Raw genomic sequence first — 25,086 nt, 5'->3', positions numbered from 1 at the left:
GGGACAGTGCGACTCTGCGCGGCAACTTCCAAAATGGCGGACCTCTCGCTATTTAGGCATTTGTTCTTCTAAAAAGTAAAACTCTAGCAAGAAATCTATTTTAAGTGTACAGTACAGATATTTTTGTTTTCCAAAATCATTGCAGAAGATATCTGGTTGTTCCTAATGTGTATGAATACAGAGAAAAACTAAACAGTATTCATAAATGTACAGTAGAGTAAAACAATTATGTACTTTACATTTATTTCCAAGACAGACTTTTTATCATAAAACTTGTCATATATATATATATATATATATATATATATATGTGTGTGTGTGTGTGTGTGTGTGTGTGCTGATGTTGTGGTTATTGCACACAGATGATCAAATGTGAGAACAATAGTATAGCCATTTACTGGACCCCAAATTTACACATAGCTCCCCAGCTAACTTTACTGCTGTTTTGAATGCGTATGACAAAATATATCAAAGTTTGAAATGATATATAGCCAGTTTGCATGAGGAACTCACATTCTTCCATTATTATTTTATAGCTCACATTTGGCTTTGAAACTATTGTGATTCTATGCAACCGTCATAAAACTAAGAGAGCACAAAGACACGTAATTTTTCAGGATTTTATTCTGACAAAAACAAATTATATATTGTCTTTAATTGTTTGAGACTCGGACACTTCAGAAACTCTTTAGTGCATCAAATAACATCCAGACATTACCCAGAGAATATGATGAATGTTGATGAACCAGCTTGCTCCCAAGGGAATGACAGCATACTCGGATGTAATCCCCTGAAAACTAAATCAACTGTTTTCTCCTCTCACGAGACTTTGAACATCTGTTTCTGCTTAAAGTTTAAATTTCATTTAAAGCACTTATGTTTAATAAAGCATAAATTGTGTTAAAGTCAGTTTAGTACATTTAAATGGTAATTTACATTTAAAATCCTGAACAAGAAAATATTTTCTAGCTTATTCTGTTTCAATTTATCAAAGGAGATACAGTAACTCATCTTCCACAGAACGGCAAACTAGAGGAATGATGGATGGAAATAAGACGGATAGAGGGTCAGATGGAAGCATGTCAGGAAGCATGTTCTCTAATCTACTGTTCTGTTCTCTAGTCTACTGTTCATGCAGCTTCTTTTGTGGCTCTTAGCAGTATGAAGAGGGAAATAACTGCTGCAATATTACCACAAAGCTGTCCACATGATAAAGTCAGCAATCAGCACTCATTAAACACCAACTTCCTATAACGCCCTATTGTGATCACAGCTCAAAATAAATGCTTGTGTGTGAGAAGAGTCCCTCCTCCCGAAACATAATAGAACAATCTGCCAAATCCTCAGAGTTATTGCCCAGCTGATTTTAAACAAATGCAATGAAATCATATAAAGAACCTTCTCAGGCTTTGGGACATTACAAACACAAAGACAGCAGATTAAAAAGAATTGCTTTAAAGCAGACGGGGTGTCCTCTGTCAATCGTCTGGTTCAGCTACACACTGCTCCACAATTTCTCTGAGGTTGGGGTTTTCCATGGCAGCTGCTATCCGCTCCTTATCATTGATCTGTTTGTTAACTGCAGACATGAACAGAAGGTTCTCACTCAGTTAATGAGCAACAGCAAGATTAAAAGAAAAGCACTCATCAATTCATCAAAAAAAGATACATCTGCTGCAAAAAACAGTATTTGCTCCGACAGAGGTTACCAATGTTTTAGCTTTTTAATTCTTACTAAAATGCTTGAGATTATCTTGATGCCAGAAAAAGATAAGAATAAATACAAAGAGCAGTTTTTCCAAGCCATGATTTCATTTATGGGATGCACCATGGAGCATCCCATAAACGTCCGCATAAAGTTGAATGTTCTCTTTATAAATACGTGGGTTCACTCAGAGTACTTGGTCTCCCTCCCACAGACCACAGACATAACTGTTAGTTATTTTTGACAAGACTGTGCATAAAAAAAATAATGTCCAATTGTATTTTGACCTATAACAACTTTGTTGTGATAAATGTTGGATATTTTTTCATATCAAGGAATGTGTAAAAAAAAAAATAAAACCGCTCAATGTTGAGGAGACAATCAGATTATTCAAGAATCATTATCGCTGTTCATTATTACTACTAAAGAATTATTCATGAATCAGCCAAGATAAGAGACTTCCTGTTGCAAGACTGGCAGGAAACATGACCCAACTAATGCTCCTGTTAACAGGTAAATGGAAGAGAATATTCATGTGGAAGATTCTCAATGACCGGATGAAAGTGGAATTCATTAATGAATACTGAATCTGCATTTTCCAAGGAAATAAGGCTTTACCATTTATTTGATGCCATTCCCAAATTTAGAGTAGCATCACCTCAGTTATAATATCAGGCTTAATCAATTCAGTTTACGTTGCACAAATACACAACACATCATCTCAAGGCACTTCACAAAAAATACATTTCAATACAGTTACATTCAAAACATTACAATCAAAACCATCTATAAAAAAGTGCAGTCAAGTTCAATTTCTTATTCAAATGGGTTTAAAAAGTTTTTCTATCAAAGGAAACCCAATAGACTGACTTGCAGTATTCACTCGTCCTGTAGCAACAGCGGTCAATCGCTTGCATTGTCGCTGACTTTGCAGAAATGCGTCAAAACAGAGCATGCATGTAGCAACAGCAAAGAGGAAACTCCCCTTTAACAGGATAAACCTCCGGCAGAATACGACTCAGCTAGAATTACTTCCTATATTAAAGAAAAGTAAAATGTTAGCAGTATAAAAATGAAAAATGTTAAGTTGTTGGCAGCAGTGTCTCAGCCGATGATTTCCTCAGGCAAAACGTATTTATGGTGTATGACCTACTTAAACCTTTAATGCTCACATGTGAGAAAATATTAAATAAAAACTTACTGTCTTCTTCAGTAGAATGGGTTCCTTCTGAAATGTAAATTTCCAGCTAAGGAGAAAAAGAAGAAGAAAAAAAACAATTGATCAAACAACTTATGTTTGTTACCATCAAGACCAAAGATGACTAATACTAGCTTGGAGAGAAGGTGGTTTAGGATTACAAGTAGCATGAGAATAGATTTAAGAGACATAATGGGGAAATATTTTTACAAACAACAGAGTTTTAATAAATTTAAAGTATACCAATATTACTGCTGCTCAGAAGACAAGAGAAACATGAAATCTGCCCATTGGATCAGGGCTGTTCAGACTCACCTTGTGTTTAAATGGCAGACACCGCTGCAACTTCACTTGTATGCACAGGCCTGCAGACAACACATCTTTATCAGACACAGATACTAACAGATCTACTGCTACAAAACAGGAAACAATAGACCAGTGTTCTAAAACTTTTCCATCTGAGGACCATTTAAAGTGGATATACATTGCTTTTAAATCTTTCCTTGCATGTAAATCATTCATTGTGGCCAATATAAAGTGGAACTGCAATGCTTTGTTCTGAATTTCTGGTCACTGGAACTCAGACCAATAATGAGTAATAATTACAAATATTTAGTACTTAGTAGATTAATACTTCTCAATTTACTGACTGAGTCTTTCCAAAAATAAAATATGATCAGTTCTCCATCTGCCATTGTTTTCAGGTGGGTTTAGAGGAGACTTTTGTCATCAGCAGACTTGCTCACCAATCAGAGTAGCCAGGGAGCAGTGAGGAACGGTTGGGGAGAATCTGATTATGATGAGGAACTCATCCTCGTTGAGCTCCTGAATCTCCACACATTTCTCTGTCACCACCTCCAGCTCCTCCAGGGTGTTCGGCTTCTCTGGGTCCCGGATGGATCGAATCACATCTGAGGAGGGAGGGAAATAAGTTTCCATAAGACGCTTGAAATCTATTAATGTCTACAATGATTGAACAATGAAATACAATGCTGTGAAAATTATTTATACTTTGCAAATTTCAGTTTTTTCTTATGCTTTTTTTATTGCTATTTTGTTAGAGTTGACCCTCAGGGCACTTTGACTACCCAAAATGGGACATCCTGCTTTTACTGCTTTTTTAAAATTATTATTCCCAGTATCTCGGTCATCTTGCAGGTTAATTCTATAAAACTTGGCCAGAACGTTTTTTAAATTTTCTTTTTTACATTTCTTTGTCCCTTTGATTGTAAGTTATGTAGAACAAAATGTATGCACTTTGTGTGCACTTAACATTCTGGTTCAATTGACTCCCATTATAATCACATATTTTTAGCGGACAGTTAACCTTGCATTTTAAAATAACTTTCTTATGAAGATCAAACTCATCTTATGCCTTCGAAATACAATGATAACTTGTTTTAGGTGTGATGACTCTCCTAATATCACCACAGGCTCCATCTCCTTATTTTGTCAAGTTTCAGTATTGCCTTTCAAAAATGCATGGCAAAAATATATTGAACACCAGAAAAATAGTCTTGGTGTGTTGGCAATGGTGTAAAGGAGTGGTGTGAATATGATTAAGAATTTTTTTTCTAATTTATGGAATCAATGTTTTCTTTATTATGGGAGATTCCGATGTGTGGCATAGCAAGTTTATGCAGGTTAATCTGTCAGATCTTCTACACATGAAGAGAGTCTACTATACTTCTTTAGTAAGTGACGAGTCACGTGACAATGTTAGGAGAGTACAGCTGTTTCTATTCAAATGCAGTGAGTAAAAGTAAAAAGTGGTCAGAAAGATAAGTACTCAGATACAGATACCTGAAAAATCTACTTAAGTATAGCAACCAAGTCTTTTTCACTTTACAACTCTGCCTGCAATTAACATAGAATGATCTACACCAGGTTTGAAGTGTCCAGATGTCATTGTTTAGGAGCTGGAGCGGTTCTAATGTGGTACAGATTAATAAAAAGCGTCGAAATAGCTACTAAGGAAACTTCACAATTCAAATAAGAGGTTTCACATATCACAAATTTGGTCTTAATTGCTTTAGTGCAGAATAATCTAGTCCAGGTTTGAAGAGTCCATGTGTTGTATTTTTTTATAGGTTAAATAAGCTCAAGGTACTGAAAAAATTAGGTGGAATTACCTTTTAGCCATAAATTTCCGAATAGGAAGCCAATTTCAGCTTCGTAGTCGCAAAGGAGCAGGAAATAAAGGCGAGAGCTTTTTCTATGCATGATCTTTCCAGCTCAACTAGGACTCAGTCTGACGTTAGAAACGCCAAAGGTTACAGACCTCTGACTTACCGTACACGTCCAAAGCTTTTTCCTCCATCGGCTTGGTGTTCATGCCATTTCTGATGACAGTTGGAAAACCTTTTCGAGAGCTAATGATAGAAGGCTGGACACTATTTTCATTCTTTAACAAGCGCCATGATGAACAATAACGTATCAAGAGAAACTAACTTCTTCTTTTGTTCAATGGCGATTGTCAAACAACCTAATAGAGCATTACTGCCACCAACTGGGCAGTAATGCCAGTTGGTAATCTCTCTCTCTCTCTCTCTCTGCGCATATATATATATATATATATATATATATATATATATATATATATATATATATATATATATATATATATATATATATATATATATATATATATATATATATATATATGTATATGTATGTGTGTGTGTGTGTGCTGCTGCGCCCTCTTCCTCTTGCCCATATATGGAAGACGCTGTGACGGAGCGCATCTGGCTTGTTAGGGAGACAGGTAATCGGTATTTACATTTAAAAGCAGGTAGATTGCTGAGGAGATCAGATGCAGGCTGATGACTCGTACAGAGGTATGTTTAACATTGACCGTGAGGTGGGTTTAGAATTTATGTCTGATTCCGCCACTGATGGTTATAGGAAACGCCCTTAGAGTGACGTCAAGAGCGCTGTTTACTGGTTTCACTTTAGAGAAGGTTGGCCTGCTACTGTTTCAGTTTTTGATTTGTTTCAATTTTATTTTTTTGTTTTACTTTAGATGGTTATTGTTGATTAAAAGAACTTTTCTTGTTTTACTTTTGTTTAGGGAAAGGGAGTTTCTATTGTAGCCTCCTGGCTTGTTTTAAACTGGGACCTATGCTGTTTTATTTAGATTGAGACTAGTGGAAGGGGAGTTTTTCTTCTTTGTATTCGCCAGGAATTGTGAGTGTGCTTTTGTTGGGGAACACTCGGGTGCATTTAGTTGTATTTGTGTTTTCTTTTACTATTCCTCCCCCAAACAGTCTAATTTTATCTAATCGGGTTTTAATTATTTTTCAGCTTTAAGGATCCCAGGGCCAGCATAGACTCCCACTTTTAGAGTGGTCATTTGGTAAATAAAATAAAGTGACTATTTTTGCTCAACTTTGTGAATTCAATAAACTGTTTGTAATCTGTAGTAGTGCCTCTGTCCATTTTTACAAACTTATCTGTGTGATTTGGTAAAAAGCGGGTTTAGAGCTGTCCCCAAGGTCACACACACACACACACACACATATATATATATATACACACACATACAGGGATGAAAGTAGTTTTAAATTCTTGAGGGTACTATGACAAAAATATATATATATATATATATATATATATATATATATATATATATATATATTGCTTCTTTGTGTGCTTTAGAGTTTCTGTTCTGATTATTTTGCGAAGCGATAAAAGCTGGGTAGCCCTTGAATTGCTACAAAATAAAGCTGTATTTCCCTCAGCCCACTGGGTGCAATGTTGACACTGTGAGATGCCATGAGACCTAAATTCTGAACATCATGGCATGGAGTTCATCCCAGTTTTCCATGTCTGGCATATAACCGTTCATTTTAGATTTTAAACTGGTTTTAATAATCCTGCGTCCAGACAGAAGGATTATCAGTAGCCCAGCATCATGACCTGTTTGTTCTGAAGATCCTGCAGCTTCCACTTCTCTTCCTAACATGGCGCCTCCTCACCATGACTCTCATACTGATGGGAGGAACCACAGAGCTCTGTTAAGTTAAAAGTACATCTTCTGAAGTTGGGATATTTTTCCTCCAACAGGTTCCAGAGGAATCACCTCAAACCAGATGTTGGACTGGATTTTATTTCACTGTCATTTGTGAATGTTGGAGCCTAATTTTCAACAGTGGAGCTATAAAGGTTATCATTTTGGAGAAAATATCAATATTTCCACTAAATAAGGGGCAAAAAACAAAATTGTTTGATAAAGAAAAAGCCTCTCAGACTGAGCCCAACAGCAACAAACTATTTTTTTATATTAGACAATTAATTTCACATAATTATCGCGGTAGAAGGCATTTGTTTGTTAAATACTTGATATTTACTGTGTTTGTTGTAAATGACATATAGTCACAAAGAACGAGGTAATTAGTCCAAGTTTGTCGTTTATTGAACGTTCAGAAATTACAGCGGCTGTGATGCACCAAGGCAAAGGTAAAACAACCCGAACAGGTGATCAACACTAAACCACTCGCACCTTTTACTCTGTCATTTAAGCACACCCGTTGCCATGGCAACCTACTGCGCTCCACAAGCCGACCCGAGATTAAGTTAAAATATAACATTCAGTCCGTTACGATATTAGATTTGCAGGCTTGATATTTATTTTTGCGATCATTAATAAACCTCTTATGAACACAGCAATGGTTGATTAGTTAATTTTAAACTCCTGCTCTGCTCGATATTTTGGTAAAGGAACCAAAATGCACAGAATTGCGCAACACCTTGTTGAAACAATAATTACTTGTTCGTTGGATCATTAATTTGAACATGTTTTGTTGATTTTTTTTTGTTCTTTCAAAAAGCTACGAACGTTTTAAGGGAGCCAGACGAGGACGTGCTGGTCTCAGCGTCCCGCCGACGTTCAGTTTGTCACCTAATGCCGAGATCGACTCAAAACCTTCCGCGATCGACGTATTGCACCACTGCTCTAGCAAAGCACGAACAGTTCAGAAACAATATGAAATGAGAAAAAGCTATTTATTAACTGATTAAGTCGTGTTTTAGATTGTTATTGAAAAACTAATCAGTCACGGCTGATTAGTGGGTGCACTCACAGCTGCACAGCGAACCCATTGATTTTATACAGCAGACAGCCGCTCCTCTCTCTTGCAGGTACTGCGTACCCCAACTAAATCTTTTAGGGGTACGCAGTACCCTGCCGTACCCCCTTACTTTCACCCCTGTGTATGTGTGTATATATATATATATATATATATATATATATATATATATATATATATAAATTACCTTCTCACCCTCCATGGGTGGTCTGTTTCATCCTCTGAGCTCGGGTCCTCTACCAGAGGCCTGGGAGCTTGAGGGTTCTGCGCAGTATCTTGGCTGTGCCTAATACTGCACATTTCTGGACTGAGATGTCTGATGTTGTTCCTGGGATCTGTTTTAGCCACTGCTGCAGTTTGGGGGTGACTGCCCCGAGGGCCCCGATGACCACAGGCACCACTGTGGTCTTCACCTTCCAGGCCTTTTCCAGTTCCTCTCTGAGGCCCTGGTATTTCTCCAGTTTCTCGTGATCCTTTTTCCTGATGTAATCACTTGGTATTACTACATCCACCTCAATGGCTTTCCTCTGTTTATCCACCAATACGATGTCCGGTTGGTTCGCCATTACTATTTTGTCTGGATCTGGAAGTCCCACAGGATCTTAGCTCGGTCATTCTCCGCCACTTTTGGGGGTGTTCCCCACTTTGATCTCGGGGTTTCCAGTCCATATTCTGCATACATGTTCCTGTACACTATGCCCGACACTTTAAGTCGTTCCATGTACGCTTTCCATGCCAGCATCTTGCACCCTGTTGTTATGTGCTGGACTGTCTCAGGGGTCTCCTTGCACAACCTACACCTTGGGTCTGGTGTGGTAGATCTGAGCCTTTATTGCTCCGGTGTTTAGGGCCTGTTCCTGTGCAGCCAGGATGAGTGCCTCTGTGCTGTCCTTGAGTCCAGCTTTCTCCAGCCATTGGTAGGATTTTCTGATATCAGCTACTTCAGTTATTTGTCGGTGGTACATCCCATGGAGAGGCTTGTCCTCCCATGATGGTACCTCCAGCACCTCATCCGCTGTTCCCCATTGTCTGAGACATTCGCTGAGCACATCATCTGTTGAGGCTTTGTCCTTGATGTATTTATGAATCTTGGATGTTTCATCTTGGACAGTGGCTCTCACACTCACTAGTCCTCTGCCTCCTTCCTTACGGCTCGTGTACAGTCTCAGGGTGCTGGATTTGGGGTGGAACCCTCCATGCATGGTTAGTAGTTTCCGAGTCTTGGTCTTTATCTTCTCCATTGGCCATCTAATTATTCCTGCAGGGTATCTGATTACTGGTAAGGCAGAGCTGTTTATTGCACAGATCTTGTTCTTGCCATTGAGCTGGCTTCTCAGGACTTGCCTTATTCGTTGGAGGTATTTGGCTGTGGCTCCTTTCCTTGTGACCTCATCGAGGTTGCCATTTGCTTGTGGTATTCCCAGGTACTTGTAACTGTTCTCTATGTCTGCTATTGTTCCTTCTGGAAGTGAGACCCCTTCTGTGTGGATGACCTTCCCTCTCTTTGTAACCATCCGGCCACACTTCTCTAGTCCGAATGACATCCCAATGTCAGTGCTGTAGATCCTGGTGGTGTGGATCAGTGAGTCGATGTCTTGCTCCCTCTTGGCATACAGCTTGATGTCATCCATGTAGAGGAAGTGACTGATTGTGGCTCCATTCTTGAGTCGGTATCCGTAGCCAGTCTTGTTGATGATTTGGCAGAGGGGGTTCAGGCCTATGCAGAACAGCAGTGGGGACAGAACATCGCCTTGGTATATGCCACATTTAATGGACACTTGTGCAAGTGGTTTTCAGTTGGCTTCAAGGGTGGTTTTCCACAGCCCCATCGAGTTTGCAATGAAGGCTCTTAGAGTCCTGTTGATGTTGTACATCTCTAAGCATTCAATGATCCAGGTGTGTGGCATTGAGTCATAGGCTTTCTTGTAATCAATCCAGCCATGCACAGGTTGGTGTGTCGGGTTTTGCAGTCTCGGACGACGGTGTGGTCTACCAGGAGTTTGTGTTTGGCTCCTCTGCTATTTATGCCTATGCCCTTCTGTGCCGTGCTCATGTATTTATCCATGTGCATGCTTATCTTAGCCGCTATGATGCCTGACATGAGCTTCCATGTTGTAGAGAGACAGGTTATTGGCCGATAGTTGGATGCGACTGAATCCTTTGAGGGATCCTTCTGGATCAGGATTGATCCAGAAGGAGTACAATGGAGTTGGTGGAGCTGGCTCACTTCCCTCCTTGTTATCTTGATTTTAGCCTCTAACCGTCTTTTCCATGGTGGGTATTGGGTCTCATGGTTGCTCTTATAACCAAGCATCTCAAGGATCACTGGTGCTGAACTGTATATCAGCTCATTGGTTTCTGTTATGGTGTTGGTAGGGATAGTTCTTAATGCTGCATTCACATCTTCAATGAGACTTTCTGATGGTACTTCACTCAACCGCTGTAATTGGCGTTGGGGTTGCCTGGTGTTCATTCATTACTGTGGCTACATACCCAGTTTCTGGGCAGCTAGTTGTGTTGTACCTCGTCAATCTCAAGTTGTGATAGCAGTTGCCGTCTTGTTCCAGTAGCCCATTTTTCATCAAGGTGCTCTGGTTCCCCAGCACCTGCCGGCATGTCATGCTTATCAATGTCTCTATGAGGTATGAGGTAGGCTATATAGCTTAAAGGATCTTGCTTAAGAACCCACACTGGATAGCTCAATGTCACTGTTGTATGTTTGCCCCAGCCCAGGTATCCCGGGTGAAAGACTGGTGACTTACCCATTGAGCTATACAGTCAGCTGTATAGTCCTGTGTGTGTGTGTGTGTGTATATATATATATATATATATATATATATATATATATATATATATATATATATATATATTGCTCAAAAAAATAAAGGGAACACTCAAATCATCCTAGATCTGAATGAATGAAATATTCTCATTGAATACTTTGTTCTGTACAAAACTGAATGTGCTGACAACAAAATCACACAAAAATCATCAATGGAAATCAAATTTATTAACCAATGGAGGCCTGGATTTGGAGTCACACACAAAATTAAAGTGAAAAACACACTACAGGTTGATCCAACTTTAATGTAATGTTCTTAAAACAAGTCAAAATGAGGCTCAGTATTGTGTGTGGCCTCCACGTGCCTGTATGACCTCCCTACAACACCTGGGCATGCTCCTGATGAGGTGGCGGATGGTCTCCTGAGGGATCTCCTCCCAGACCTGGACTAAATCATCCGCCAACTCCTGGACAGTCTGTGGTGCAACGTGACGTTGGTGGATGGAGCGAGACATGATGTCCCAGATGTGCTCAATCGGATTCAGGTCTGGGGAACGGGCGGGCCAGTCCATAGCTTCAATGCCTTCATCTTGCAGGAACTGCTGACGCACTCCAGCCACATGAGGTCTAGCATTGTCCTGCATTAGGAGGAACCCAGGGCCAACCGCACCAGCACATGGTCTCACAAGGGGTCTGAGGATCTCATCTCGGTTCCTAATGGCAGTCAGGCTACCTCTGGTGAGCACGTGGAAGGCTGTGCGGCCCTCCAAAGAAATGCCACCCCACACCATTACTGACCCACTGCCAAACCGGTCATGCTGAAGGATGTTGCAGGCAGCAGACCACTCTCCACGGCGTCTCCAGATTCTGTCACGTCTGTCACATGTGCTCAGTGTGAACCTGCTTTCATCTGTGATGAGCACAAGGTGATAGTGGCATATTTGTTTATTAGTTATATTACATAGGTACCATCACATGAGTTGGCAGACAAATATGCAAAACAAGCTACAAAAAATTGTTATATTGATATATTGGTACCATTAAGTAAAGAAGAAATCAAATCTATTATTAAACAAAAGGTTAAGGAAAGATGGCAGAAGCAGTGGGAAGAAAGAACTGGTAGGTGGCTTTACAGTATTCAAAGAAAAGCTAGTGCAATGAGGAGAACAGGACGAAATAGAAAAGAGGAAACCGTTATATCCATATTATGTTTTGGTCATACAGGGTTAAATAGTACATTATTTAAAATGGGAAAACATCCAACTGGAAATTGTGATTTTTGTCTTCAAGAAGAGACACTAAAACATGTTTTGTTGTTTTGTTCTATTCTGTTGAACGAAGGGAATTAGTATGTCAATTACAAGAAAAATAAATTACAGTTAAATATACAAGATATTTTGGACAAAACGTCTACTTCTGAATATTTTTGTTATTTAATAAGCTATGTTAAGAAAACGAAATTAATAGAAAGCATATGTTTTTTTTGTGGGAGAATATATATGCACACTCCATTCCAGTAGATGGTGGTAATGCACATCAGTAAGTTGCTTGCCAAGCGCCATATAAAAGAAGAAGAAGAAGAAGATATTTCGGTCAGCTGACACTAAAAGTAATGTGACTCGTCAAACTGGGAAGCTGTTGACGAGAAAGAAATGGTTAAATCTTTTCCATCTTATTATTCAGATATCTTTATCAAGGCAATTTAAACCGGTCAAACACTATTCTGTAACTGAGGAGATGTTTGATGGGCAGAACTCCACAGAGGTGCTGGTTATTCCTGAGAACCAGCACTGTGGTCAGCTTGCAGACATCCAGAAAGCCGAGCTGTGTCCTGCGGGCTCCCTCCTCTGCTGTCTTGGGGTCTCGGGCCAGCTGTTGGTGTGGGACCTTGGGGATAGAGAGGCCCCTCCGGCTGCATCGGACGGCTGCTTTGTAGAGTGAGTTCTGACTGGTCTTCACTTCCCGTGTTTGTGAAACAAGACTTGTAATGTAATTTACTGCTGACTAAACGGCTTTTATGCTCGAACCGAATCGAGACAGACAATAGTTTTTAACAGTGACACATCTTACAATAAAATCTTTCTCTAAAATCTTTTTTAGCAATATAAATGTAAGACTCGTGCTAAGTCATGTGCCATGTACTTTTATTTCACACAGCTGCATTCAAACATTTTTTTCCTGCGAAGGATGGTGCGAAATTCTGGTTAAGTCTTAATAAAGACAAATAGTACTGTTATAAAATAATAAATTTAGTCAACGCTACCAAATAAAATTCATAAATCTTTTGAAACCTGTCCTGTGGTTAAAACATGTTTGTTGTTTTTTCAGTGAAGTTACACGAAATTCTGGTTAAGTATATATTTGTGTCTTTATTAAGACTTAACCAGAATTTAGTGTAAAAGTTACAGAAGTAATGTAACTGAGTACATGTAAATACTTACTATATGTGACCTGGACAGATCTGTCACTGCTGGATTGATTTGTCTCTTATTTGCAGTTTTGTTAAATACAAAGTCAACTACTGAAATCTTTTTTTAAGGGATGTAGTATGCATCAAAATCATATCAAAATTAAATACTTGATAGAATTGCAGATAGTAGTGCTAATTCTGCGGATAAAAAAACCCAACTTTCCCCTCTTCATAGTTTCTGCTGGGAGGAGGCGACTACAAGCATTTTGGGAGTCAGCAGCTTTAATTTGTTGGCTGTTGGATCACAGGGTGACCTAACGCTATTCGAGGCTGAAGCAGAACAATCCATCCCAGTTTCTTTACTGACTGTGCAAAAGTGTAATGTAGATAATCTGCTGGAAATTGTCAAAGAGAGCGACAAAAGTGAGTACTCAGTTCTTCTTACCTGTTGATTTTTGTTTCGAAAGTCTTAATGTCAACTGGTTGACAGCCAAAAAATTGTCTGGGGTTTTTCAACTCTTTTAAGTCATTTTGATGAGCTGAATCCAGAAATCACATTGGTTTTGCTCAATCAGGTCAACTTTCTGAACTATGGAGCACCATGAGCATCAAATGCTTGACTTGTTCTCACATCAGGATCGGTTTCCTGAGAATCTGATCAATGAGTGATGAGGAGAGATTCCATCAGGACAGAAAAGAGATGGAGAATTTTACACAATGAAGACGTAATGTTCAATTCACATGTACTTAACCTTAGTAGTGTTTGTTGCACACTTAATGATCAGTCAGTGTGGTTTTCCACAGGTTCTTTATTTTGAGGAACGCTGTTAAAACAAGAGCGACAGTGAGCGCCTCCGCTGACCAGCCGTTTCTGCGCTAAATGGGGTATATGCCACGGACTTCAGTTTTAGCACTTCCGCATTTTTTTGCCACATAGAATGGTTCCGGTGCACAGGCAACAGTATGTTAACAGTAGCTCATCGGTCGCTGCAGGACTATTAACGATGCTTATATAATTATTCAGACATCCCAAAACGCTCCAACAACAACAAAGGATTTAAGCTGGATGTGTCAAAACTTCACAATAACTTCGAAGGTAAGTTAATACATGTTTGTAATCACCATAATGCCTCATATGTCTGAGTAGCTAACGGGGACAAGTTTACAAAGGTGCTCTGTAAACGTTAAGTGTTTTGATTATCTGTGCAGTGTGCAATCTACATATCTATAGATAAATATATATATCCAGGGGTGAAAGTAAGGGGGAACGGCAGGGTACTGCGTACCCCTAAAAGATTTAGTGGGGGTACGCAGTACCTGCAAGAAAGGGGAGCGGCTGTCTGCTGTAAAACGTGCTCTCACGGCTGCATTCACTGCAGCCGTGAGAGCACATGCTAATCAGCCGTGACTGATTCGTTTTTCAAGAACAATCTGAAACACGACTTAATCAGTTAATGAATCACTTTTTTTCCCCATTTCATATCGTTTCTGAACTCTTAGTGCTTTACTAGAGCAGGGCTGCCACACGTCGATCGCGGAAGGTTTTGAGTCGATCTCGGCATTAGGTGACAAACTGAATGCCGCCAGGACGCTGAGAGAACATGTCCTCCTCTGGCTGGCTTAAAACGTTCGTAACTTTGTCAAAGAACAACAGCAAAAAAAATCAACAAAACATGTTCAAATTAATGACCCAACAACAATAATAATCTCAGTGATTATTGTTTCAACTAGGTTTTGCGCAATTCTGTGCGTTTCGGTTCCATTATCAAAATAACTAGCAGAGCAGGAGTTTAAAATTAACTAATCAACCACCGCTGTGTTCAGAGGAGCGCTTATTAATGATCGCAAAATAAATATCAAGCCTGCAAACCTGATTATCTAACTGACTGAATGTTATGTGGTCGGCTTGTGGTGCGTAGGAGGTTGCCATGGCAACGGGTGTGCTTAAATGACAGAGACGGAGAGTGAAAATGTGCGAATGGTTTAGAGTTGAGCACAGTGGCGCAGTTGGTAGAGCTGTTGCCTTGCAGCAAGAAGGTTCTGGGTTCAATTCCCGGCCTGGGGTCTTTCTGCATGGAGTTTGCATGTTCTCCCTGTGCATGCGTGGGTTTTCTCCGGGTACTCTGGTTTCCTCCCAAAGTCCAAAAACATGACTGTCAGGTTAATTGGCCTCTCTAAATTGTCCCTAGGTGTGAGTGTGTGTGTGCATGGTTGTTTGTCCTGTGTGTGTCTGTGTTGCCCTGCGACAGACTGGCGACCTGTCCAGGGTGTACCCCGCCCGGAACGTTAGCTGGAGATGGGCACCAGCAACCCTCCCGACCCCACTGAGGGACAAGGGTGAAAGAAAATGGATGGATGGATGGTTTAGAGTTGATCAGCTGTTCAGGTTGTTTACCTTTGTCTTGGCGCATCGCAGCCGCTGTAATTTCTGAACGTTCAATAAACGACAAACTTGGACTAATTACCTCGTTCTTTGTGAGTTTACGTCATTTACATCAAACACGGCAAATATTTTTCATTAAGTATTTAACAAACAAATGTCTTCTTACGCGATAATTATGTGAAATTAAATTAATTGTCTAATATAAAAAATAGTTTGTTGCTGTCGGGCTCAGAGTCTGAGAAACTTCCTTTATCAAACTTTTTTTTTTGCCTCTTATTTATTGGGCTAAATATTTATTTAGACTTTCTCCAGAATAATAACCCTTTTCAACTGCTCCACTGTTGAAAATGAGGTAAGCATATATATATATTGTCATAGAACCCCGAGAATTGAAAACTACTTTTACCCCTGTATATATGTCTACATAAACATATATAGATCTGTCTATATTGTGCCCAAGCTATCAGTCGAAGCTGAAGTTAGCTTCCAATGTAGCATCTAATTCGGAAAATAGTTAAAGGGGGATTACACTTAATTTTTCACTATCTTGAGCTTTTTTAATGTGTTGTTCTTTAAAAACTACACCTAGACATTTCAAACCTAGATTATTCTGTACTAACAACAGAATAAATAAAACATTTGTGAAACCTTCTAATTGATTTGTGAAATTTGTAAAATGTCAATAATAGATTCCAGAACGCATTGGATCTGAATTATTAAATTGGCATTATTTGTTATTTTAACTTTCTGTTTTCTTTCTTTTTTTCCATCTTTATTATAGTTGGAGTTGGACAGTTCTGTTTGATGACTTCCTGGAGGGAGATTGGCTGAGCTAATGTTGCCAACAACGTTTCTCCTGCTATTAACTTTTTTTTTGCTTTTCTTTATATAGAAAGTATTTCCATCAGTTGCTCTTTTTAGAGCAAGTGATGCTCTAAAAAGAGAAATAGAGCAAATACTGTGTACAAATACAGTATTTGCTCTATTTCTTTTTTTTTTACCTTATGCTTTATAGATAGATAAATGAGGTGGAAATGTACATCCTCTTGATTACTGACAAAATGTCAGAACCACATGGACTGAGCTGGTTACGTCAAATCAATCTGAATCTTTATTTCTCATTAAAACGACTTCTTGTAATTTTAAGACATTGTTATAAAATTGCATCTTTATTCTGCTGTAATGATGACTGCATTCTTGCAATTAAAATTTCTTGTATTCTGACTGTAATGCTCCCTTATACAACTCACAGAACAGATGGTTGAAATAAAGGCACTTTTTGACAGTATTTTTTGTGATTTTATTATAGAAATTGAGGCCGGGAGGAATCGATTAAAATCAAATCTGGTATGAAAAAAAATCTTGCAAGTCATATCATCCAGCCTTATTCAGTATATTAAATTATATGACTAACTACATATTACATAATATTCGCATTTCTTTGCTGGTATTACCTAAAAGTGTTGCATTTTAACATCTCACTTGAATTCCTCATCTACATGCAAATACTTGATATAACGTAAACACAGAGAAATGGGGAAAAAAGGTTTGTGAAATGTAGAGTATTACAAATGAAATTCAGTTTTATAGTAGGTACAAACAGGATATCAAAATGAACAGTGAATATATAATATACTTCCTAGCAGCTAATCAGACATCAGACTTGTTTTGCCTTTACTGGTGATGAAAACTCGTCACTCTGGAGGAGAGGAAGACCGGCTCAGCCCCGTCCAGGATGACTGCAGTGTCAGGGTAACCAACAAAGTCTGCAGGTAGATTTTTGCATATCTGGTGCTCCGGTTTCAAGAGTTTAATCAAGTACTGTAAATAAAAAAAAAGTTAGTCCACGTTGTGATGATCCGGCAGATCGTGTACTGATGGACGCTATCAGCTGGTCCAGGTGCTTTGATCCAATGGAAAGGTAATCAGCACAACGATCATGGCTCAGAAACACATCACGAGGTGTTACGATGCAAACCTGAAAAACTAATAAGCGTCCATATTTAGTTTCACAACGTAATCAAAACTAATAAATCCTCAGCTCTTTTTGAGAGTTTTGCTTTAAAATACATTGACAATATCTCAGGAAATTAAATGTTTAAGTGAAATAGTTCTGGTATCACAAAGAAATTGCAAAAAATGTTTCAGAGTTGTAACAACACTGAAGTTACTGAGTAAGAGTGAACTAAAATACTACTTAGAAAATGCATGTTAAAATCTGAATACTCTTGAAAGTGTGCGGCTGAAATTAATTTAAACTACTAGCAGACAAAGCACAGTGTCCGCCTAATATCTGCACCAACAGTAATACAAAAAATTATGCATATAAGAGGCACTAAATTTACCATTTTAAAAACAAAAAACGGGAGGATCTAACTTCATAACCTCATTTTCTAAGCAGAATCTCAGAGGGAAAAAAAGAGAAATTACGTTGTTTAACGCAAGAACAGATTATAGTAGCCAAGTGGAAAAATTCACTAACGTGGATTATAATTATGAAACATCAAAGGTATAAGTCATATTTTCGGGACTCGGGAAATACGTGATTTGTACCATTTGTTCTGTGGGTTTTTTATGTGGGTCGGTGCCACTTATACGGCTGTAAAGCGAAGGTTTTGGACCTTAATCTGACTGACTACCTGTGTGGTTTGGATCGGGCTGAAGCATTGCTGCTCTCGGCTGTTCTTAAATTACCGTGCTCGGTATCGCTTCGACTGCATGTTAAATGTATTTTATATAATTGTCACATTAAAAAAAAAAGCTAAGGAGTTGCCTAAAAATAATTTTATACTCTGTATAACACAAACGCAAACATCAACACACACGTATTGACTTACCTTGTGCCGAATCGCTGCCTCTATTCTCAGCCTGTTTCGGTAGCAGTGGATTTCATCCGGCATTATTTTCCTCCAACAAAATATTCCAGTGAACGAAGTGCGCACAGCTTCCTTTTAGCCTCCGTCTTCCCATTTCTGATGCTGGATCTTCAATATCCTCAAGCTTTGAAATAGCAGGCAGCTACAAACCGTGTGTTAGCTGTAGTGGCTAAGTTTTGGCTGCTGATATCGCCTTGATATCAGCAGGAAAATGAAAAAACTAAGAACTGGATGGTACCGGCTAATTACTGGACACAACGGCACACCAAAAGACTCGATTGTTGTAGCAGTAGCTTGCAGATGTTTTAAGTTTTGTGTCGTTTTCATGGTACAGATCTTGCAGCTTTGGCTAAAAACAGTAGGAGCAAGCAGGACCCGGAACCAATCTATGTGGCATAAATTCAAACGGAAATACGTCACCACCTCTCGTGCCGTTGGCTCGCTGAGTCAGGAGTGCTGCTCACCGTGCTCCACGCGCCCACTGGTGGCGAACCGCTGCAACTGCGCATCCCGCAAGAGAAGTGCAGCTTGAGAGTACAGCCAACATAAGAAAAATAGAAGCAAGTAAACAAAGCAAGAAAAGGGAGGGGGGTGCAATCATTTCCAATGTCCATTCTGTCACATGTTTATTATACCAGTGGTCCCCAACCTTTTTATTACCGCGGACCGGTCAAGACTTGGAATATTTTGCTGCGGCCCGGGTTGGGGGGACGGTGTTGGTGTTCCAGCTAAATTCTGAATATACCCAATTTAGGTTGTCTTGGAGTTTTTATCGCAACCTGTGGGGTTTTTCCTGTGTGGGAACGAGAATACGACCTGCTGAATGTGACAGGTAGCCAATCAGAAAGCGCGGTGACGTAAGAGCAGAGGGGAATCCCAAACAGCTGACATATCGCGCAACTGAGTCCGGTGGATATCGGAGATGATATGTGGAAATGTTTATTATTAAATCTAAAGGTCATTATTATGTTTATTCAGTTAAAAATGTTAACTATGAAAAAACATATTCACCTCCAAATCATAGTGCAGCAAATAGAGCGGCTGCTCCCGTCGTCTTTTATTCACTGCCTTTTCTTTTTGTTACATCTTTTATCTCTTAAAATGACTCCACAAACGATCACTATTGCTTCTACATCGTCATCCGTGTTTGGTTATTCTAAATTCCCGCTATGTTGGGGGTTTTACTGGATTATCCTCCGGAATCGGGATGTTTGTGACTGGAATCGGTTCGTGTTGCTCCTGCCTTGGAGACACGAACCGATCGAACCTGTTGTTCTTTATCAGCTCTGTGGTCACAGAGGTTTGGAGAATCGGTCGACAATTCCTAAATCTTTAAACCAGACTCAAGACTCACGACCGCAGCTCAAACGCTCTGACTCTGGTCGCTATGGTAACGTTTATATATCCCTTCAAAATAATATACAGAAGCGCCACAAAAATGAACATTTTACTTTCCTGAAAATTTTAACTCACGATAATGACTAACGGGAGCCCTGAGCTTGTTTCTCTGCAACGAGACGGTCCCATCTGGGAGTGATGGGAGACAATGACACCCGAAGTGTTGCTTATATCCACAGCCTGCTTGGTCTATACGTGGCTTCATTGTCTCATTAGCAGCCGGTCGCCGCATGTTACGCAGAGCGGCTTGTAATGTGGGACTCACCTACCGGTCCGGAATAAATCCATTCTCCTGTCTCTTCTCTGGGCCTTTTCCCCTTCGAAAGAAACTTTCCAAAGACATCTGATCCGTTTCTACTCATTCTGCTGCTTGTGGCCTCAGTGTTGGCACGTAAGCAACCGAGAGAATCCGGTTAAAGGATTTTCAAAATAAAAGATCCTCCAGACTCAAATAATACATAAAACAAAATTATTTAATTATTTCTTGCGCAGCCCGGTACCAATTGGTCCACGGACCGGGGGTTGGGGACCACTGTATTATACAATTTACAGAAGTCCAAGTTTGTAACACTTAATAAAAACACTGTGTTAGAAAAAAAATTTTCTCCTAAAAAAAATAATATTAACAGAAATGAACTGATAATGTCACATAAACGTAATCAATTTAGTTAGAAGATCAGATTTCTCAAAAACAAATTAGAATAAAAACCTGATTGAGAAAAATGGATGTCATTTATGGATTCAGCAGTTCAAAACAATCCTAATTCAGTTGAAAAAACATAGACAACTTACAAAGGTCTTTTGTAACTCGGTGTTATGCTCTTGTTGCCAGGTGTGTGTGAGCTGGTGTCTGTACAGGTCTTGTCCTTTATGGCCAACCAGTGCTGTGTACTGGTAAACAGTGACTGGATTCTGCAGTTGCAGTGGGAACAGGCATCACAAGAACCAAAGACGATCTCCTGCTGCAGAATCCAGCTAACGACCAGTGACAGACATACTGCTGTTCACCACTGTGTCTTTGCAGAGACCTTATTTGTCCTCAGCTCCAGTGGACTCATATGTATCCTGCAAAAAGCCTCTTATACTGACAGTAAAAATACTGCTTTAAAAAGCTGTAGAAGCTCGGTCTCCTCATAATAAAGCAACAGCCCCAAGCTAGCATAACCAGTGGAAAATTAAAGAAAACAATAATCATGTATAACGCTAGTCCTAATCCTGGTAGCAGCATTCAGAATAGAATATGTTATGACTGCTTTTAAAATATATGAGTAAAGAACATACATACTGCAGCTTTAAATCAGGTTTATGAAAGAAACCCTGGATATAATAAACTCGCTCTGTGTTTTCTATTGTTCCTAAATTTGGCTGTAGATGTGATCCATCCATCCATCCATCCATCCATCCATCCATCCATCCATCCATCCATCCATCCATCCATCCATCCATCCATCCATCCATCCATCCATCCATTTATTTTCTACCGCTTATCCATTTATTTTCTACCGCTTATCCATTTATTTTCTACCGCTTATCCGGGATCGGGTCGCAGGGGCAGAAGGGAGGCCCAGACTTCCTTCTCCCCAGCCACTTCTTCCAGCTCCTCTGGGGGAACCCAAAGGCATTCCCAGGCCAGCCGAGAGACATAGTCCCTCCAACGTGTCCTGGGTCTTCCCCGAGGCCTCCTCCCGGTGGGACATGCCCGAAACACCTCACCAGGGAGGCGTCCAGGAGGCATCCTTACCAGATGCCCGAGCCACCTCAACTGGCTCCTCTCGATGTGGAGGAGTAGCGGCTCTACTCTGAGTCCCTCCCGGATGACCGAGCTTCTCACCCTATCTCTAAGGGAGAGCCCAGCCACCCTGAAGAGGAAACCCATTTCGGCCGCTTGTATCCGTGATCTCGTTTTTCGGTCATGACCCAAAGCTCATGACCATAGATGAGGGTGGGAACATAGATCGACCGGTAAATCGAGAGCTTCGCTTTTTGACTCAGCTCTCTTCACCACGACGGACCGGTACAGCGCCCGCTTCACAGTAGACGCTGCCCCAATCCGCCTGTCGATCTCCCGCTCCCTTCTTCCCTCATTCGTGTACAAGATCCCCATATACTTAAACTCCTCCACTTGAGGCAGGATGACCCTCCTGACCCGGAGAAGGCACTCTACCCTTTTCCGGCTCAAGACCATGGCCTCGGATTTGGAGGCACTGAGCCTCATCCTGGCCGCTTCACACTGGGCCGCGAACCGCTCCAGCGAGAGCTGCAGATCACAGTCTGATGAAGCCAACAGGACCACATCATCCGCATAAAGCAGAGATGTGATCCTAAGGCCACCAAAATGGATCCCCTGAATACCTCAGCTGCGCCTAGAAATTCTGTCCATGAAAGAAATGAACAGAATCGGTGACAAAGGTCAGCCTTGGCAGAGTCCAACTCTCACCGTACACGAGCCCGACTTACTGCCGGCAATGCAGACCAGACTCTGACACCGGTCATACAGGGACCTGACAGCCCGTATCAAAGGGCCCGGTACCCCATACTCCCAAAGAACTCCCCACAAGGCCCCCCTGGGGACACGGTCGAACGCCTTCTCCAAGTCCACAAAACACATGTAGGCTGTTTGGGCGAACTCCCATGCACCCTCCAGGACCCTGCTGAGGGTGTAGAGCTGGTCCAGTGTTCCACGACCAGGACGAAAACCACACTGCTCTTCCTGAATCCGAGGTTCAACTATCCGACAGACCCTCCACTCCAGGACCCCTGAATAGACCTTACCAGGGAGGCTTAAGAGTGTGACCCCTCTGTAATTGGAGCACACCCTCCGGTCCCCCTTTTTGAACAGGGGGACCACCACGCCAGTCTGCCAGTCCAGGGGAACTGCCCCTGATGTCCATGCGATATTGCAGAGTCGCGTGAGCCAACACAACCCTACAACATCCAGAGCCTTAAGTAACTCCGGGCGGATCTCATCCACTCCCGGGGCCCTGCCACTGAGGAGCTTTTTGACCACCTCGGCGACCTCGTCCCCAGAGATTGGAGAGTCCAACCCAGAGTCCCCAGGCTCTGCTTCCTCAATAGAAGGCATGTTGGTGGAATTGAGGAGGTCTTCGAAGTATTCTGCCCACCGGCCCACAACGTCCCGAGTTGAGGTCAGCAGCAAACCATCCCCACTATAAACAGTGTTGGTGCTGCACTGCTTCCCCCTCCTGAGATGCCGGATGGTGGACCAGAATTGCCTCAAAACCGTACGAGGCTTCCAGACGATTTTGGAGAGGCCATGGTCTTTCTCCATGGCCTCTCCAAACTCCTTCCACGCCTGAGTTTTTGCCTCAGCAACCACCCAAGCCGCTTCGCCCGCCGGTCAGCTGCTTCTGGAGTCCCACAGGCCAAAGAGGCCCGATAGGACTCCTTCTTCAGCTTGACAGCATCCCTTACCGAAGGTGTCCACCAACGGGTTTGAGAGTTGCTGCCACGACATGCACCAACAACCTTGCGGCCGCAGCTCCGATAAGCCACCTCGGCAATGGAGGTACGGAACACGGTCCACTCAGACTCAATGTCCCCCACCTCTCCCGGAACATGTTCGAATTTCTGCCGGAGATGGGAGTTAAAGCTCCGTCTCACAGGGGACTCCGCCAGACGTTCCCAGCAGACCCTCACTACACGTTTGGGCCTGCCAGGTCTGATCGGCTTCCTCCCCCACCACCGGAGCCAACTCACCACCAGGTAGTGGTCAGTGGACAGCTCCGCACCTCTCTTCACCCGAGTGTCCAAGACATACGACCGCAGATCAGATGAAATGATGACAAAATCGATCATCGAACTGCTGCCTAGGGTGTTCTGGTCCCAAGTGCACAAATGGACACCCTTATGCTTGAACATGGTGTTCCTGATGGACAATCCGTGACGAGCACAGAAGTCCAACAACAGAACACCACTCGAGTTCAGATCGGGGGGGCCGTTCCTCCCAACCACGCCCCTCCAGGTTTCACTGTCATTGCCCACATGAGCTTTGAAGTCCCCCAGTAGAACAAGGGAGTACCCAGGAGGGGCACTCTCCAGTACCCCCTCTACGGACTCCAAGAAGGGTGGGTAATCTGAACTGCTGTTTGGCCGGTAAGCACAGACAACAGTCAGAACCCGTCCCCCCACCCTTAGGCGGAGGGAGGCTACCCACTCGTTCACCGGGGTAAACCCCAACTTACAGGCGCCAAGATGGGGGGCAACAAGTATGCCCACTCCTGCCCGGCACCTCTCACTGTGGGCAACTCCAGAGTGCAAGTACGTCCAGCCCCTCTCAAGGGGACTGGTTCCAGAACCAGAGCCATGCGTCGAGGTAAGGCTGAGTATTTCTAGCTGGAACCTCTCAGCCTCGCACACTAGCTCTGGTTCCTTCTCCACCAGAGAGGTGACGTTCCACGTCCCAAGAGCCAGCTTCTGCAGCCGAGGATCAGACGCCAAGATGGGGGGCAACAAGTATGCCCACTCCTGCCCGGCACCTCTCACTGTGGGCAACTCCAGAGTGCAAGTACGTCCAGCCCCTCTCAAGGAGACTGGTTCCAGAACCAGAGCCATGCGTCGAGGTAAGGCTGAGTATTTCTAGCTGGAACCTCTCAGCCTCGCACACTAGCTCTGGTTCCTTCTCCACCAGAGAGGTGACGTTCCACGTCCCAAGAGCCAGCTTCTGCAGCCGAGGATCAGACCGCCAGGGTCCCCTCCCTCGGCTGCTGCCCTTAACACAATGCACCCGACCCCTTTGGCCCCTCCGATAGGTGGCGAGCCCATTGGATGGGGGACCCATGTCTCCTCTTCGGGCTGAGCCCGGCCGGGCTCCGTGGGTAAAAGCCCAGCCACCAGGCGCTCGCCATCGTGCCCCACCTTCAGGCCTGGCTCCAGAGTGGGGCCCCGGTGACCTGCGTCCGGGTGAGGGAACGCCAGATCCAAAGTTCGTCTCCATCATAAGGGGTCTTCGGGCTGCGCTTTGTCTGGTTCCTCACCTAGGACCTGTCTGCCTTGGGTGACCCTACCAGGGGCATAAAGCCCCAGACAGCATAGCTCCTAGGATCATTGGGACACTCAAACCCCTCTACCACAATTAGGTGGCAGCCCAAGGAGGAGATGTGATGTGATGTGACTGATAATCTAAAAAAAAAAGACAAAAAACAGATTGCCATTTTATAGTTTGTTTTGCTTGTTACTGTGTGAAACAATGCATTTCTGTCCATAGAATGTTTTCCCTAATCAGTCCAC

General features: G+C 42.0%; 2 protein-coding genes across 3 annotated transcripts in view; one reads left to right on the top strand and one right to left on the bottom strand.

Annotated features, from left to right (window-relative positions):
• Window positions 1-606: 606 nt before the first annotated feature.
• ciao2a (cytosolic iron-sulfur assembly component 2A) lies at window positions 607-5,432 on the bottom strand. The gene is given in 6 exon segments (XM_008410683.3): window positions 607-1,579; window positions 2,907-2,952; window positions 3,219-3,268; window positions 3,650-3,814; window positions 5,196-5,243; window positions 5,246-5,432. Coding segments are annotated over 6 exon segments (471 nt in total). The 5' UTR covers window positions 5,307-5,432; the 3' UTR covers window positions 607-1,478.
• Window positions 5,433-12,344: 6,912 nt separating this feature from the next.
• Window positions 12,345-25,086, top strand: part of spg11 (SPG11 vesicle trafficking associated, spatacsin) — a 37,838-nt gene continuing 25,096 nt past the window's right edge. For both annotated transcript variants that reach the window (XM_081607548.1, XM_081607547.1), the window contains exons 1-3: window positions 12,345-12,709; window positions 13,418-13,605; window positions 20,672-20,899. In XM_081607548.1, the coding sequence (XP_081463674.1) occupies window positions 12,510-12,709; window positions 13,418-13,605; window positions 20,672-20,899 (616 nt within the window). In that variant the 5' untranslated portion in view covers window positions 12,345-12,509. The remainder of the gene's footprint in view (window positions 12,710-13,417; window positions 13,606-20,671; window positions 20,900-25,086) is intronic.

Source organism: Poecilia reticulata, chromosome 6 (assembly GCF_904066995.2).
Source record: "Poecilia reticulata chromosome 6, P_reticulata-male-v2, whole genome shotgun sequence".
In the NCBI taxonomy this organism is placed as follows: Eukaryota; Metazoa; Chordata; class Actinopteri; order Cyprinodontiformes; family Poeciliidae; genus Poecilia; species Poecilia reticulata.
Note: the sequence above shows the minus strand (reverse complement) of the source record. Positions and strands in the feature narration are given on the sequence as shown.